General features: G+C 35.3%; 1 protein-coding gene across 1 annotated transcript; it reads right to left on the reverse strand.

Moving 5' to 3' along the window:
• Positions 1-213: 213 nt before the first annotated feature.
• LOC121225080 (uncharacterized) lies at positions 214-1,502 on the reverse strand. Its single transcript, XM_041108938.1, has 2 exons — positions 944-1,502; positions 214-453 (listed from the first exon to the last, which is right to left on the reverse strand). The coding sequence occupies exons 1-2, from the start codon at positions 1,220-1,222 to the stop codon at positions 406-408; spliced, it is 327 nt and encodes a 108-aa protein (XP_040964872.1). The 5' UTR covers positions 1,223-1,502; the 3' UTR covers positions 214-405.
• Between the last annotated feature and the right edge of the window lie 14,829 nt (positions 1,503-16,331).

Genomic DNA, 16,331 nt, shown 5'->3' on the forward strand with positions numbered 1-16,331 from the left:
ATGAATTAATGTTAGCAACTAAATTTGCAAAAAGGAAAGAAAAGATTGAATTGCAAGAGATAAAAGCTTAATTGAAAAACTTAATGATTAAAAACTTGATGAAAACTTGATGAAAAGACTTGATGAAAAGCTGAAAAAGAACTTGATGTGAAACTTAATAAAAAACTTGGTAATTAAAAACTTGATAAAAGAACTTTATGAAAAACACTTGAAGAAAGAAAACACTTAATGAATGACTTGATTGAAAACTTGATGATTAAATGAACAATGTAGCCCCGTATTTATACTAGTGGCCTTGCTACATAATCCCTACATAAAATTTACCACTAAGTCAACATAAAATTTCAGCTAATTAATCTTGGAAAAATTCTGCTTTGGCCCGCCTTCTTTGCTCCTTTCTTCAATCTAGCCCATTTGTTTCATTTTTCTTCTATTTAGCCCCAAATTGCACCCCTGCACAAAATTCAATATAAACATGGAAAAGTTAGTCGTGCACTATCGTAAATTAACAAATTTAATTACATAAAATATGTAATTTTAGCATTTAATCACAATGTGAAGAGATTTTGCTGTTAGAGTTGGGGTATTTCTTTGCTGCAATTATGGAGTATAAGTTTTGTTGTACACTGAAACCCTCAATACACACTCTTCTTAAATTAATGTTGGATGAATATCAATAGAGCCAAACACCGCGACCTGGACTCACATACGTTGTTCTGATCCACTACTTTCAAAAATTAGAAATTTTCAGCATTACTAATCTCAATTGTAAGATGCTGTTCCAATCTCAGTATTAGTTGTTGTTTATTTTCCTTGAATCTTACAACTCCAAATGAAAAACCAATCTTTTGTTGCATCAAATGGAGAAAAAACAAACATATGAAGAAAAGCAACTTAACATCTTTTACAGATTACTGATATCAGAAACTGACCATCAACTTACTTTTTTCTTTTTACCAGACCCAAATAAGTGGTTGGTTCTATCAGACATGGAATTAAGGAAACGACAGAGAAGAGCAGCTTTGTCAAAATCACCGTCTTTGCGAGCTTTTATGATTTGGAACATAACAACAAGCTGAATCCGATTGAAAGCTGATTGCTTCACAATCGCTTCACTTTCCAGTCTGAATTCATCGCATTGGCGTCTAACATCTTCCAACCTTCCTCGTATCTTCATTTGTTCATCTCTTATGCATCTTTGATCTTCCTTTATCTGTCCCATATTTTGTTTTAGTCCATGGAACTTGGCTTTCAAACTCTTCGTTTTTCATTTCGAGACCTCCTCTTTCTTGGTCATGCTCAAGTTCTCAATTAAAATCGAAACTGAAACAGACTGAGATTGAAAATTAAACTTGGATTGGGGTGAGTGAAATGGCATGAACATTAAGGGATTTATATAACAATTACGGAAACAGCGGCTGAAATTGAGAGGAAGGTAAAGAGAAATGGGGGCGAAAGGAAGAAGAAGTAATAGATAGCTTTATAGGGACGTAAATGTTGTGAGGGTTAAAATCGGTCGATTTTTCAACTTGCATGGGACGACATTAAGGAGATTTGATTTGAGTGGTGTACGACTGAATGATAGACTTGCTATTGGTTGCCTCTAATATCAGTTTTATTTTAATCCTCAGTGGTCCCACACCAATATGATTTCTTACCATTTCTCCTGTTGGGAGTTTAGCTTACGTTAAGATTATCATAAAATTTACTTCCTACCTTAGTCAAACCTCTTAAAATACTCGACAATTTCTTTAATATTTCACATGAAAACGAAATTATCTTTTTTAACCTTTAATTCTTCCAATTGATTTATTAATTATAAACTCGTAATAATATGAGTTTAATACTAAAAATTAAATTTTAAATAAATATTTACTTTTAATTTTTAATAAAATGTTAAAACCTTTATATTTACTTTCACATTATAGAATAATTAGATAAAAGTTTAATTACTAACCTAATTATTATATTCTCTAATAATTACAACATATTTTAATTCTCAAGGCATATTTGAATGGTGGCAACTAGTGAGAATTTTTAAAATAGAACCAAAATCATTTTAGTAATTAAATTAAAATAAATGGTTTTTTACCTAAATAATATAAAAATAATTATTAATTACGAAAAAGGTATAAAAAAATACGTATTTGTTATAGTGTTCTAACGTTGCTGCCTGACACTGTGATGACACCAAACTTTAATGGGTAAATTGTGTCATAACCCCCCTTGTTTATTATTTTTTTCTTTTTGATTAAAACACTTTGGGGTTTTTTTCTTTTTAACATCTCTCACATTTTAATTTTTCATTTGCTTCTCAGATCTAGGGAGTACCCAAAGGAATACTACACCAATAACGGCAACCCCAGGAGACTGACTTCAACATCCTCATCTTCTTCGTCATAACCAACAAAAACTGACAAAGCAAATCCTACATAGAAAAAGGAAATCACTTTTGCTTTAAACCTCAAAGACACTACAAAAGAAACTCTCCTCTATTTTTGTTGTATTTTAATTTTGATTGTGAGATTATAGCAAAGGATTTAGTTTTCAACCTTCATTTTTTATATTTTTGTTGTGAGAAAAACAAACTAGTTATGGTTGAAGTTATGGGGAAGGGCAATATGTTTACGAGTTGTAACTATAGTCAGATGAACGCTTATCGTTGACGAAGAAGATGAGGATGCTGAAGTCAGTCTTCTGGGGTTGTCGTTGTTGGTGCAGTACTCCTTTGGGTACTCCCCAGATCTGAGAAGCAAATGAAAATTTTCAATGTGAGAGATGTTAAAAAGAAAAAGAAATCCAAAATGTTTTAGTCAAAAAGACAAAAATAATAAACAAGGGGGTTATGAAGCAATTTACCAATTTAAAGTTTGGTGCCGCCACTATGTCAGCAGCACCCTTAGAGCCCTTTTTCAGCTGCCAATCAAAACAATAAATTTATAGATCAAGTCCCTGAATATTTTAGGTCATCACATTTTAGTTTGGTGTCACCAATATGTCAGGTGGCACCGTCAGAACACTGTAGCAAATGCCGATTCTAAGCTTTAAACTTTGTATTTATCTTAATGTAGCGACCTAAAAATTTGGGCACAGGCGCTAGTCAAAGTGATTATGGAAAATTTAAAAGCAGAGTCTCGATTTTTTTTCTAGGTGTGATTGGTCACCTATTAAATTCTCTTTTTAAAAGATAAATTTTTGAAATTTTCTTTAAAAGAGTCAATTTTAGGTCCACGTTAAAAAATCTAAAGAAAATTAGAGTTCGGGAGTCGGTTACGCGCGAGGAAAGTATTAGCACCCTTGCGACGCCCAAAATTGGTATCTTGTTAAACGCATGTTGTCTTAATTTTTAAAAATACGAGTTCAATTTAATATTTAATCGTGATCCGATTGAAACACGAATTTTTTTTAAAACACGAGAATTTTGAAACACAATAATTTTTTTAAAAAAATACGGAAATTTTTGAAACACGAGAATTTTTTGAAACACGAAAAGTTTTGAAATACGAGAATTTTTTTTGAAAACACGAAAATTTTTTATAAATTACATATTATTATATATCCATTTAAATATAATTTAATAATTTACAAAAAAATAAACATTTTATTTTAAAACACAAGAATTTTTTTAAATTTTTTTTATTTTTAAAAGGGCGTATCGTATTTAACACGAACCGGTGATATTCACCCAACATAGCGATGAAATCAACGACCTAGTGTCAAATCGATTCGTTGCCTTATTTATTAAAATTATTTAAAATAAAATAAAATAAAAATAAATACAAAATATAAAAATGCTTAAAAATACCAATAATATTAAAAACGGAATGTCATCAAAATACATGCATTAAATTAAAAGTAGAAGAAAAAATGAAATTACCAAAAAGCCCAAATCTACGGGCTTGAAGAACGGGATACACGACTCGAGTTCTTTTTCTTTTTACTTCTTTTTTTTTCTGCTGCTGGACTGGGCTGGCTGTTGGCCTGCTGCTGGAACGGGTCTGGAGCTGCTGGACAAGCTTGCTAAGCGCTGGGCCTGCTGGGCGCTTGGGCCTGGACTGCTGCAGTTGGTGGGTTGGCCTGCTACTTGGGCTGCTACAGTTGGGCCTGCTGTACTGGCCTTTTTTAATTTTTTTTCTTTTCCTTTTTTTTATTGTTGCAGGATTGGGCTACTTCGGTATTGGGTCGGTTCAGGTCGCGGGTCGGATCACGGGTAGACCCACTATTTTCAATTTTTTATTTTTATTTTTATTTTTTTCTTTTTTATTTTTTTCTTTCTTCTTCTTCTTCTTCTTCTTTTTCTTTCTTTCTTCTTCTTCAAAACCCTAGTTCGCCGTCACGCTACCGCTTGCGCCGCTTCCTCCATCACCATCTCCTTCGTCGTTCCTCCCCTCTCTTCTTTTCTTTCCTCTTCCTTCCTCTTTTTTTTTTACAGCTGAAACTCTTTTTTTTGAAACTTTTCTCTTTTTTTTTTATTCGTGGGGTCTTGATTTTGGGGTTTTCAACCCATTTTATAGTGATTTCTTTGCTTCTTTTTGCAGGTGGCAGGTTGCTAGGGAGAAGGGAGGCCATACCCTAGGCCGGTGGCCAGAAATCGTGGGGATTAGGTGCTCAAATCACGTTTGGCTGCCATAAGGACCAGATTGCAAACGCTACAAAAATTCTGGGGACAAAATATAATTTGAGAAAATTTAAGGGTCCAAATGTAATTTTAAAAAGTTGATGGGTCAAAATGTAATTTAAAAAAATTAAGGGTCAAAGTATAATTTTAGGAAAATTTAGGGGTCAAAATGAAATTTCAAAAAGTTTAGGGGTCAAAATGTAATTTTTTTATTTTTTTGTATTTATTTTTTTAATTTAAAGTTGGACAAAATTTAGTGTTTATAGCTGCCTCTCTTTGCTCATCGCTGTGAAACAGGGATAGAGCAAAGACTTAAAAGCACTACATTTTGTTCGATTGTCCTATCTTTATTCTTAATTTTTCTATTAAAAAATAGAAATAAAAAATAGCTCGGCATGCGACCCAAAGCTCAACTCACCTCTCGGATTATGAATTGATCTTTGAAAAAACAAAAATTGAAAAACACCTCGGTGTGTGGCCCAAGGCTCAACTCACTTCTCGCATTATGAGTTGATTTTTGAAAAACAGAAATTAAAGATACATCGGCGTGTGACCTGAGGCTCAACTCATTTCTCGCAATATGAGTTGATTTTGGAAAAACAGAAATTTAAAAGAAATACCTCGGAATGTGACCTGAGGCTCAACTCACCTCTCGCAATATGAGTTGATTTTTGAAAAACAGAAATTTAAAAGAAATACCTCGGCATGTGTCCGAGGCTCAACTCACCTCTCGTAATATGAGTTGATTTAAAAAAAATAGAAATTGAAAATACCTCAGCGTGACCGGAGGCTCAACTCACCTCTCGCATTATGAGTTGATTTTTTTTTTGAGAAACAGAAATTTAAAAGAAATACCTTAGCATGTGTCCGAGGCTCAACTCACTTCTCGCAATATGAGTTGATTTTAAAAAATAGAAATTTAAAATACATCAGCGTGACCCGAGGCTCAACTCACCTCTCGCATTATGAGTTGATTTTTTTGAAAAATAGAAATTAAAAAAAAATACCTCGGCGTGTGACCCGAGGCTCAACTCACCTCTCGCAATATGAGTTGATTTTTGAAAAACAGAAATTTAAAAGAAATACCTTGGCATGTTTCCGAGGCTCAACTCACCTCTCGCAATATGAGTTGATATAAAAAAACAGAAATTGAAAATACCTCAGCGTGACCCAAGGCTCAACTCACCACTCGCATTATGATTTGAATTTTTTGAAAAACAGAAATTAAAAAAATACCTCGGCGTGTGACCCGAGGCTCAACTCACCTCTCGCAATATGAGTTGATTTTTTGAAAAACAGAAATTTAAAAGAAATACCTCAGCATGTGTCCGAGGCTCAACTCACCTCTCGTAATATGAGTTGATTTTAAAAAAAATAGAAATTGAAAATACCTCAGCGTGACCCGAGGCTCAACTCACCTCTCGCATTATGAGTTGATTTTTTTGAAAAACAGAAATTAAAAAATACCTCAGCATGTGACCCGAGGCTCAACTCACCTCTCGCAATATGAGTTGATTTTAGAAAATAGAAATTGAAAATACCTTAGCGTGACCCGAGGCTCAACTCACCTCTCGCATTATGAGTTGATTTTTTTTTGAAAAATAGAAATTTAAAAGAAATACATTGGCATGTGTCCGAGGCTGAACTCACCTCTTGCAATATGAGTTGATTTAATAAAAAACAGAAATTTAAAATACCTCAGTGTGACCCGAGGCTCAACTCACATCTCGCATTATGAGTTGATTTTTTTGAAAATAGAAATTAAAAAAAATACCTCGGCGTGTGACCCGAGGCTCAACTCACCTCTCGAAATATGAGTTGATTTTTTGAAAAATAGAAATTTAAAAGAAATACCTCGGCATGTGTCTGAGGCTCAACTCACCTCTCGTAATATGAGTTGATTTTAAAAAAACAGAAATTGAAAATACCTTAGCGTGAACCAAGGCTCAACTCACCTCTCGCATTATGAGTTGATTTTTTTGAAAAACAGAAATTAAAAAAAATACCTCGGCGTGTGACCCGAGGCTCAACTCACCTCTCGTAATATGAGTTGATTTTTTAAAAACAGAAATTTAAAAGAAATACCTCGGCATGTGTCTGAGGCTCAACTCACATCTCGCAATATGAGTTGGTTTAAAAAAAACCAGAAATTGAAAATACCTCAGCGTGACCCGAGGCTCAACTTACCTATCGCATTATGAGTTGATTTTTTTGAAAAACAGAAATCAAAAAATACATCAGCGTGTGACCCGAGGCTCAACTCACCTCTCGCAATATGAGTTGATTTTTGAAAAACAGAAATTTAAAAGAAATACCTCGGCATGTGTCTCGCAATATGAGTTGATTTAAAAAAATAGAAATTGAAAATACATCAGCGTGACCCGAGGCTAAACTCACCTATCGCATTATGAGTTGATTTTTTTGAAAAATAGAAATTAAAAAAATACCTCGGCGTGGGACTCGAGGCTCAACTCACCTCTCGCAATATGAGTTGATTTTTGAAAAATAGAAATTTAAAAGAAATACCTCGGTATGTGTCCGAGGCTCAACTCACCTCTCGCAATATGAGTTGATTTTAAAAAACAGAAATTGAAAATACCTCAGCGTGACCCGAGGCTCAACTCACCTCTCACATTATGAGTTGATTTTTTTGAAAAACAGAAATAAAAAAATACCTCGGCGTGTGACCCGAGGCTCAACTCACCTCTCGCAATATGAGTTGATTTATTTTAAAAAACAGAAATTAAAAAAATACCTCAGCCTGTGTCCGAGGCTCAACTCACCTCTCACAATATGAGTCAATTTTTGAAAAACAGGAATTTAAAAAATACATCGGTATGTGACCCGAGGCTCAACTCACCTCTCGCAATATGTGTTGATTTTCGAAAAAAACAGAAATTGAAAAATATTTCTTGAAAGAAATAGGGTTTCAAAAAACATCAGTGAAACTAAAAGCCTTCTTCTTCATTGATTCTGTGCAGCGTTCTCCCAGTATTCCTTGCTCTACTGGTATACCTGTATATGTCATGTATGATGTTATTATGATATGCACGTGTTTGTCCTAAATGCTTTCGTGTCTACATGATCATGCCATGCACCTTGGGCTGTTTGTCACGTGCCTCACTTTTTGATTTTCATGAGGTTCCACATTCATTTCCTCAATTCTTGACTTTTCTCTCCAGTTTTGTACTCATCCTCAAGTTCTGTGAGTAACCTACATTTTCATATATCACCTTCTTGCCCCCTTGTTGAACTTTGTTCTTGCTTCAGGGTCCTTGTATTTATCAAATTCTCATCCAGGTAATGCTCAACATTCCTTTTGTTTAGAGTATGCCATTTTACTATTTATCATTTAGACGAACCAAACATGAGATGCTTGACAATGGCACAATAGGCATGAAAGAAATACCTCACATTCATATTCTTTTCAAAAAAAAAACAAACAATGAAAATTAACAAAGATAATTCAAATAAAGAAAGCATCATAAAGAAAGGAAAGCAAATTCAATAGCCACAAATACTCTAGATATCCAACGCATGAACTTCTCCACGTTTCTTCGTCAAGGATCTTTTCGAGCATGGCTTCCTATGTAGAAGATTTCGAGCTTCTGAGAATGCTTCAAATATTGTAATCTCGCCATTCGACTCCCCGTTAAAGTTGTCTTGCTCCTTAAGTTCGAACCTGCTTCATTAGGACGCTCTTTCAGGTTTTCATACTAATCTTTTTTGTTTATCAAAACGCCCTTTTCGAGTTTTCATCTTTTTTTTCTTTTTTTTGTTTTTTGTTTTTTTTGTTTTTTTGTTTTTTTTTTAATTTTTAGGCATAATATTTCTTCACAGCATCTGAGTTTACTGGATTAAGTAATTCTTTCCCGTCCATCTCAGTGAGAATTAGAGCCCTTCCTAAGAATGTCTTTTTTACAACGTATGGCCTTTCCCAATTTGGTGACCATTTTCCTCGAAAGTCCTTTTGTGTCGGGAGGATCTTTCTTAAAACGAGATCCCTTTCGCGATATTCTCTTGGCTGTACCTTTTTATCATTGGCCGTGATCATTCTCTTTTGGTACATTTGTCCATGACAAATCACCTTCAATCATTTTCCTTCAATAAGATTTAGCTGATCACATCTAGCTCGAACCCATTCTGATTCTTCTAATTTTGATTCCATCAAGACACGTAGGGATGGGATCTCCACTTCGATGGGCAGAACAACTTCCATTCTGTAGAGCAGAGAAAAAGGAGTTGCCCCCATAGATGTCTGTACAGAGGTGCGGTATGCATACAAAGCGAATGGTAGTTTCTCGTGCCAATCTTTATATGTCTCAGTCATCTTCCCGATAATCCTCTTAATGTTTTTGTTGGCCGCTTCAACAGCTCCGTTCATTTTTGGGCGATAAGCTGAGGAATTATGATGCTTTATCTAGAATTGCTCACACACTTTTTTCATCATCTTATTGTTCAGATTTAAAGCATTATCTGAAATGATTCTTTCAGGCAGGACATATCGACATATAATCTCATTTTTAGGAACCTGTAGACTGTGGTCTTCGTCACATTAGCAAACGAAGCGGCTTCTACCCATTTTGTAAAGTAATATATAACCACAAAAATAATTCGATGCCTATTGGAAGCCTTTGGGGAAATTGACCCTATTACATCCATGTCCTACATAGAAAAAGGCCACGGAGAAGTCATGACATGAAGGGGCGAAGGAGCTGCATAAATTTTATCACCGTAAATTTGACACTTGTGGCACTTTCGTGCGTAGCTAATGCAAACACTTTCCATTGTCAGCAAAAAATAACCAAGTCTCATAATCTGCCTAGCCATAGTAAACCCATTGGCATGCATTCCACAAATTCCTTCGTGGACATCTTCAAGTATTCTTTTGGCTTCAACATTGTCCACGCATCTCAAGGGCATTTGATCCTTTCCTCTTTTGTATAGGATATCCCCGTCAAGAACAAAACCAACTGCCATTCTTCTGATTGTTCTTTTTTCATTCTCGTTTGCTTGCCCGGGATACCTTTGATTCTTAATATATTCCAAGATGTCATGAAACCATGGTCGTCCATCTGACTTCTTCTCAATGCTAAAACAATGTGTGGGGACCTCATATATGCTCATTTGAAGAGGCATTATTTCAGTTTCTCTGTTTGCTTTGAACATTAAAGCCAATATGGCCAGGGCGTCAGTCAACTGGTTTTCTTCTCGTAGGAAGTAATGAAAAGGCACTTCTTTGAATGCTTTGACCAATTCTGCCACGAGATCGCGATAATTAACTAATTTTGAATCTCACACTTACTAATCTCCGTGAATTTGATAAATCACTAACACTGAGTCCCCATATACCTCTAAGATATCTATTTTTTGTTCAATAGCTGCACGAAGTCCCATGATGCAAGCTTCATAATCTACTATGGTATTAGTACAGAAGAAATTCAATCTGGCAGTGAACGGGTAATGGTTTCCTTCCGGTGACACTAAGACTGCTCCTATCCCGTGCCCCAATGCGTTCGATGCCCCATCAAAACTCATCTTCCATGATTGATCTTTTGATGATTCACCTTCGAAAATGCACATCAAGTCTTCATCTGGAAAATCAAATCTCAACGGCTCATATTCCTCCATTGCTCGACTTGCCAAGAAGTCAGCTATCGCGCTTCCCTTTATCGACTTTTGGTTCACATACACAATGTCATATTCAGACAATAGGATCTGCCATCGTCCCATTCTCCCTGAGAGTGCGGGTGAGTCCATCAAGTATTTTAATGGATCTAGCGTTGAAATTAACCATGTTGTATGATACAACATGTATTGTTTGAGCCTTCGAACTACCCAGACCAATGCACAACAGAATTTTTCAATTGACGGGTACTTTGCCTCATATTCTGTGAACTTTTTGCTGAGGTAGTAAATCGCTTTTTCTCTTTTCCCTGACTCATCATGCTACCCTAGTACGCAACCCATTGAGTTTTCGAACACGGTCAGATACAATATTAAGGGTTTTCCAGGGATCGGCGGTACCAGCACCGGAGGATTAGACAAATACTATTTTATCTTGTCGAAGGCCATTTGGCACTCCTCATTCCATTCTCTCAGATTATGCTTTTGAATGAGTCAAAAAATTAGATCACACTGGTTGGTAAGTTGAGCAATGAATCGAGCAATGTAATTCAACCTTCCTAAAAATCTTCTGACTTCTTTTTGCATACGCGGAGGTGGCAGTTCTTGTATGGCCTTTATCTTATCTGAATCAACCTCAATACCCCTCTCGCTGATAATAAAACCTAGTAGTTTTCCCGAGATAACCCCAAACGTACATTTGGCTGGGTTAAGCTTCAACTGGAACTTTCTTAATCTTTCGAACAACTTCTTGAGGTTCCCAACATGCTCTTCTTCTCCCCGGGATTTGGCAATCATATTATCGACATAGACTTCTATTTCTTTGTGCATCATGTCAGGGAATAACATCACTATGGCTCTCTGATATGTTGCCCCAGCATTTTTCAATCCGAATTGCATCACTTTGTAACAAAATGTTCCCCATATTGTCACGAATGTGGTTTTCTCCATATCTTCGGGGGCCATCTTTATCTGATTGTAACCTGAGAAACCATCCATGAAAGAAAACAATGAATGTTTTGCCGTGTTATCTACCAACATATCAATGTGTTGCAAAGGAAAATTATCTTTAGGGTTTGCTCGATTAAGATCACGATACTCAATGCACATTCGTACCTTGCCACCTTTCTTCGGTACCGAGGCTATGTTAGCTACTCATTCTGGATATTTAGAGACTTGTAGGAAGCCAGCATCAATTTGTTTCTTGACTTTTTCTTTTATCTTTAACAGCATTTCAGGTCTCATCCTTCTTAACTTTTGCTGAACGGGTTTGCATTCTGGTTTCAATGAGAGCCTGTGGACCACCACATCCTCATCCAACCCTGGCATGTCCTGATAAGACCAGGCAAATACATTTTTGTACTCACGGAGCAAGACGATCAAATTCTCTTTGGTGTTTTCTGAAATGAAAGTCCCAATCTTCACTTCTTGTTTCTTTTATTCATTTCCAAAGTTCACTGTCTCAACAGATTCTTGATGGGGTAGAATGTATTTCTCTTCTTGTTCTACCATTCTCAATAAGTCAGGAGACGAGACACAATCTTTAGCGCTTTCTTCGGCTTCAAATTCTCCTAAACAAATAGCTTTCTCGAAATTGATTTCAGGACTTGTAACGGGATTGTTTATACTATGGATATCTGAGCACCTGAAAGGCGAATAGAAAAGACAACTATAGGGGAGCATCAAAGTACTGGAATCAACATACAGAATGTTATGGAATGATATGAAATCATGTAGGGAGATGATATGAAAAGAATGGATAATTACGAAGCTAATGAAAATAAAAAGACTATGACAAAATGCATCTTTATTGATGTTCATTGAAATGAAAAAGAGCAAACATAAGCTCTTACAAAAGGAACCCCACCATTTAAAGACACACAAAATAATAGAGAATTAACATTGGGCATTTCTCTGGAGAGGACTTAGAAACTATAAGGAGGTCCACAACAGTCCAATTGTTCAAAACATATCTTGGAGGACAGGGGTGTATCATTAAAGCATCCTCAATTGTATCACTCTTGTTGAGTTCAGCATCCATAGCTCTAGCTTTTAGATGCGTTCTATAAGAATGATGTGATTCTAGACTTGTAGTGTCACAACTGTGGATTATGCGATTCTAGCCTTAGTGAATGGTTAGGGTGATATGTACATGCAATGCATGAATGAATGAATGAATGACAAATAAATGTTAGTCATGAATAAATATACAAGAATTTGGTGTTGACTTCAAGATAGCCCCATATTTTGGTGTTTCACTAATAAAAAGAGCCTATTACAAAACGTTTTTCCATCTTAGACTTAACAGTTACACAAATTCCCTGGCCACATCGCCTTATTTCTTCACTCGTTCTAAGAACTCCGACATGCTTGATCTTTGGCTTAGAGAGAATTAGCAACTGAGAGCTTTGGCTTCATCTAATAATTGCACAATTTGCACAGCCACCTTGCGAATTTCATTGACTAAACTTCAGCCCATGTATCAGTCATCCTTGTCAGCTTCATTAAGTTTTTCTAGAAGGTCATTGCTTTAGGCTCCTTCACATATATCTTGTTGAGTTGCACATTGTCAATGCGAAGCAAGGCGGTATACTCTTCTATGGTCGGAGTCATATCTTCCTGATTGAAAGTGAAACACTGATAGGCTAGGTCCCAGAATCGAACCATGGCTTGAATCAACTACTTGGTTACATTGATTGCTATCAAGTGAGCTATATCCCCATACTTTTCAGTGAAGAAAACTTTGGTATCTGAGTCCCACTGTTTCCAAATCCTCGTTAAGTCTTCGAGATCATTTTGACGAGCATTCGAAGTCACATGCTCAGGAAGATCAGAGATGTATCCTTTCTTTAAACTGTCCCCTTTTACTTTTTGGGTTCTCAAAGACCAGTCTCGAACTACGGTATTTTTCTCAATTACTTGTGTAATTGACTCCTCCATCAGAAACCCATTTTGGCAACCAATCTCTAATCAACACCTTCCTATAGGATGCCTATAATGCATGATGAAAAATTAAATGAAGTCAAATAAACTTAGTTAGCAATCATGACAAATATAAACAGAGAGAAAAAGAAAAAAAATGATAAATCTAATAAATTAAGCTAATTAATCATGCATTTTTGGAGAAACTGACCTACGATTTTTTTTTTGTTTTTTTTTACCCCATCATACTTTATAAAATAAACTTACCCCACATGATAATTTACTAGATCCAATTTTATTAAACAAGCCCGATTCCCTTACAAAAGATGTAAACGAAAAAGAAATACAAGGTAAGAGGCGTTTCTCCCATGTACTTATTTGGTAACTATCCAACGGACAGAGGTTCCGCATGGCTCTAATTGGGTGGCTCGTACGGTTCACTATATGTGGTTTTGGTTCTAGAAATGTACTTGAATTATCCATACTGTCACCTACTAAGTAAGTACGGAGCCTCGGTTATCGCCTGTCATGGGCTCGCGAGCTCAATTCGAAGGATTAAATTTACTTATGCATATGCGGAGGGACAAGTTAACTCACGAAAGCATAAGTCATATGTAACCCGGCAGTATTTCACTAGCCTGTGCGAAGGGACGAGTTAACTAACGAAGGCGTAATGTTTACTTCCACTTAAACGAACGGAGCCAGGGTGGAGAGCTCATGTTATTCAAGGATGCAAGTGCACGGTGTGTGGGGAAAAACTCACAAACCTTGTTTTTTAAACTAAAAAACAAATTAAAAAATCGTAAAACTTAGAGCTGAAAAAAAAATAGAAAAATAAAACAAGTTAGAAAAATATTAATTTAAAATCGAATGTAGATGCATGACTTTTCAAAAATTAATTTGAACAAAGAATTATCAAAAATGTTGACAACATGTGTTTAACATCAGACTTGACTCTCAAAAAGTCCCCAATGGAGTTGCCAGCTGTAGTGACCTAAAAATTTGGGCACAGGCGCTAGTCAAAGTGATTATGGAAAATTTAAAAGCAGAGTCTTGATTTTATTTAAAATAGAGAGTCGCCACCGATCTTCTTTTTTTTTTCTAGGTGTGATTGGTCACCTATTAAATTCTCTTTTTAAAAGATAAATTTTTGAAATTTTCTTTAAAAGAGTCAATTTTAGGTCCACGTTAAAAAATCCAGAGAAATTTAGAGTTCGGGAGTTGGTTACGCGCGAGGAAGGTATTAGCACTCTCGCGACGCCCAAAATTGGTATCTCGTTAAGCGCGAGTTGACTTAATTTTTAACAATACGAGTTTAATTTAATATTTAATCGTGATCCGATTGAAACACGAGAAATTTTTTTAAAACACGAGAATTTTGAAACACAATAAATTTTTTTTAAAACACGGAAATTTTTGAAACACGAGAATTTTTTGAAACACAAAAATTTTTGAAACACGAGAATTTTTTTTGAAAACACAAATTTTTTTGATAAATTACATATTATTATATATCCATTTAAATATAATTTAATAATTTACAAAAAAAATAAACATTTTATTTTAAAACACGAGAATTTTTTTAATTTTTTTTATTTTTAAAAGGGCGTATCGTATTTAACACGAACCGGTGATATTCAGCCAACATAGCGATGAAATCAACGACCTAGTATCAAATCGATTCGTTGCATTATTTATTAAAATTATTTAAAATAAAAAAAATAAAAAAAACATAAGTACAAAATATAAAAATGCTTAAAAATACCAATAATATTAAAAACGGAATGTCATCAAAATACATGCATTAGATTAAAAGTAGAAGAAAAAAATTACCGAAAAGCCCAAAACTATGGGCTTGAAGAACGGGATACACGACCCGAGTTCTTTTTCTTTTTTCTTCTTTTTTTTTCTACTGTTGGACTGGTTTGGCTGTTGGCCTGCTGTTGGAACGGGCCTGGAGCTGCTGGACAAGCTTGCTAAGCGCTGGGCCTGCTGGGCACTTGGGCCTGTACTGCTGCAGCTAGTGGGTTGGCCTGCTACTTAGGCTGCTGCAGTTGGGCCTGCTGTACTGGCCTTTTTTTAATTTTTTTTTTTGCTATTGCAGGACTGGGTTGCTTGGGTATTGGGTCGATTCGGGTCGCGGGATGGATCACAGATAGACCCACTATTTTCAAATTTTTAATTTTTAATTTTTTTCTTTTTTTTCTTTTTTTTCTTTCTTCTTTTTTTTTCTTCTTCTTCTTTTTCTTCTTCTTCTTTCTTTCTTTCTTCTTCTTCAAAACCCTAGTCCGCTGTCACGTCGCCGCTTGCGCCGCTACCTCCATCACCGTCTCCTTCGTCGCTCCTCCCCTCTCTTCTTTTCTTTCCTCTTCCTTCCTCTTTTTTTTTACAGCTGAAACTCTTTTTTTTTTGAAACTTTTCTCTCTTTTTTTTTGATTCGTGGGGGTCTTGATTTTGGGGTTTTAAGCCCATTTTATAGTGATGCCTTTGCTTCTTTTTGCAGGTGGCAGGTTGTTAGGGAGAAGGGAGGCCATACCCTAGGCCGGTGGCCGGAAATCGTGGGGATTAGGTGTGCAAATCACGTTTGGCTACCATAAAGACCAGATTACAAACTCTGCAAAAATTCTGAGGCCAAAATATAATTTCGAGAAAATTTAGGGGTCCAAATGTAATTTCTAAAATTTTATGGATCAAAATATAATTTAAAAAGGTTAGGAGTCAAAATAAAATTTTAGGAAAATTTAGGGGTCAAAATGTAATTTCAAAAAGTTTAGGGGTCAAAATGTAATTTTGAATTTTTTTGAATTTTTTTGAATTTTTTTTTGAAAATGAAAGCTGGACAAAATTTAGTGTTTACACTTAACTTATTAAAATAAAACCAACAACACTCAATCCTGTTTTGTTCTTTTTATCATGTAGTTAAAGTATAAGGGTGAAAACATTTTGGATAACTTTTTCTTTTAGATTTAATTTCTTTCTTTTTTGAGAAAAAAATTGGAACGGAAAGCAAGATGTTAGAGTTTTTAAGATTAACTAATTTATGTATTAGGTATTTGTTTTTCTTGACTGAAAAAATTGGTCAACCATTTCATTCTAAAAATTTGATATCTTTTCTTGGTTGAGTAAAAAGTAAAAAGTGAGTACTTAAAATCAACAAAAAAAAATC

Source organism: Gossypium hirsutum, chromosome D13, assembly GCF_007990345.1.
Source record: "Gossypium hirsutum isolate 1008001.06 chromosome D13, Gossypium_hirsutum_v2.1, whole genome shotgun sequence".
In the NCBI taxonomy this organism is placed as follows: Eukaryota; Viridiplantae; Streptophyta; class Magnoliopsida; order Malvales; family Malvaceae; genus Gossypium; species Gossypium hirsutum.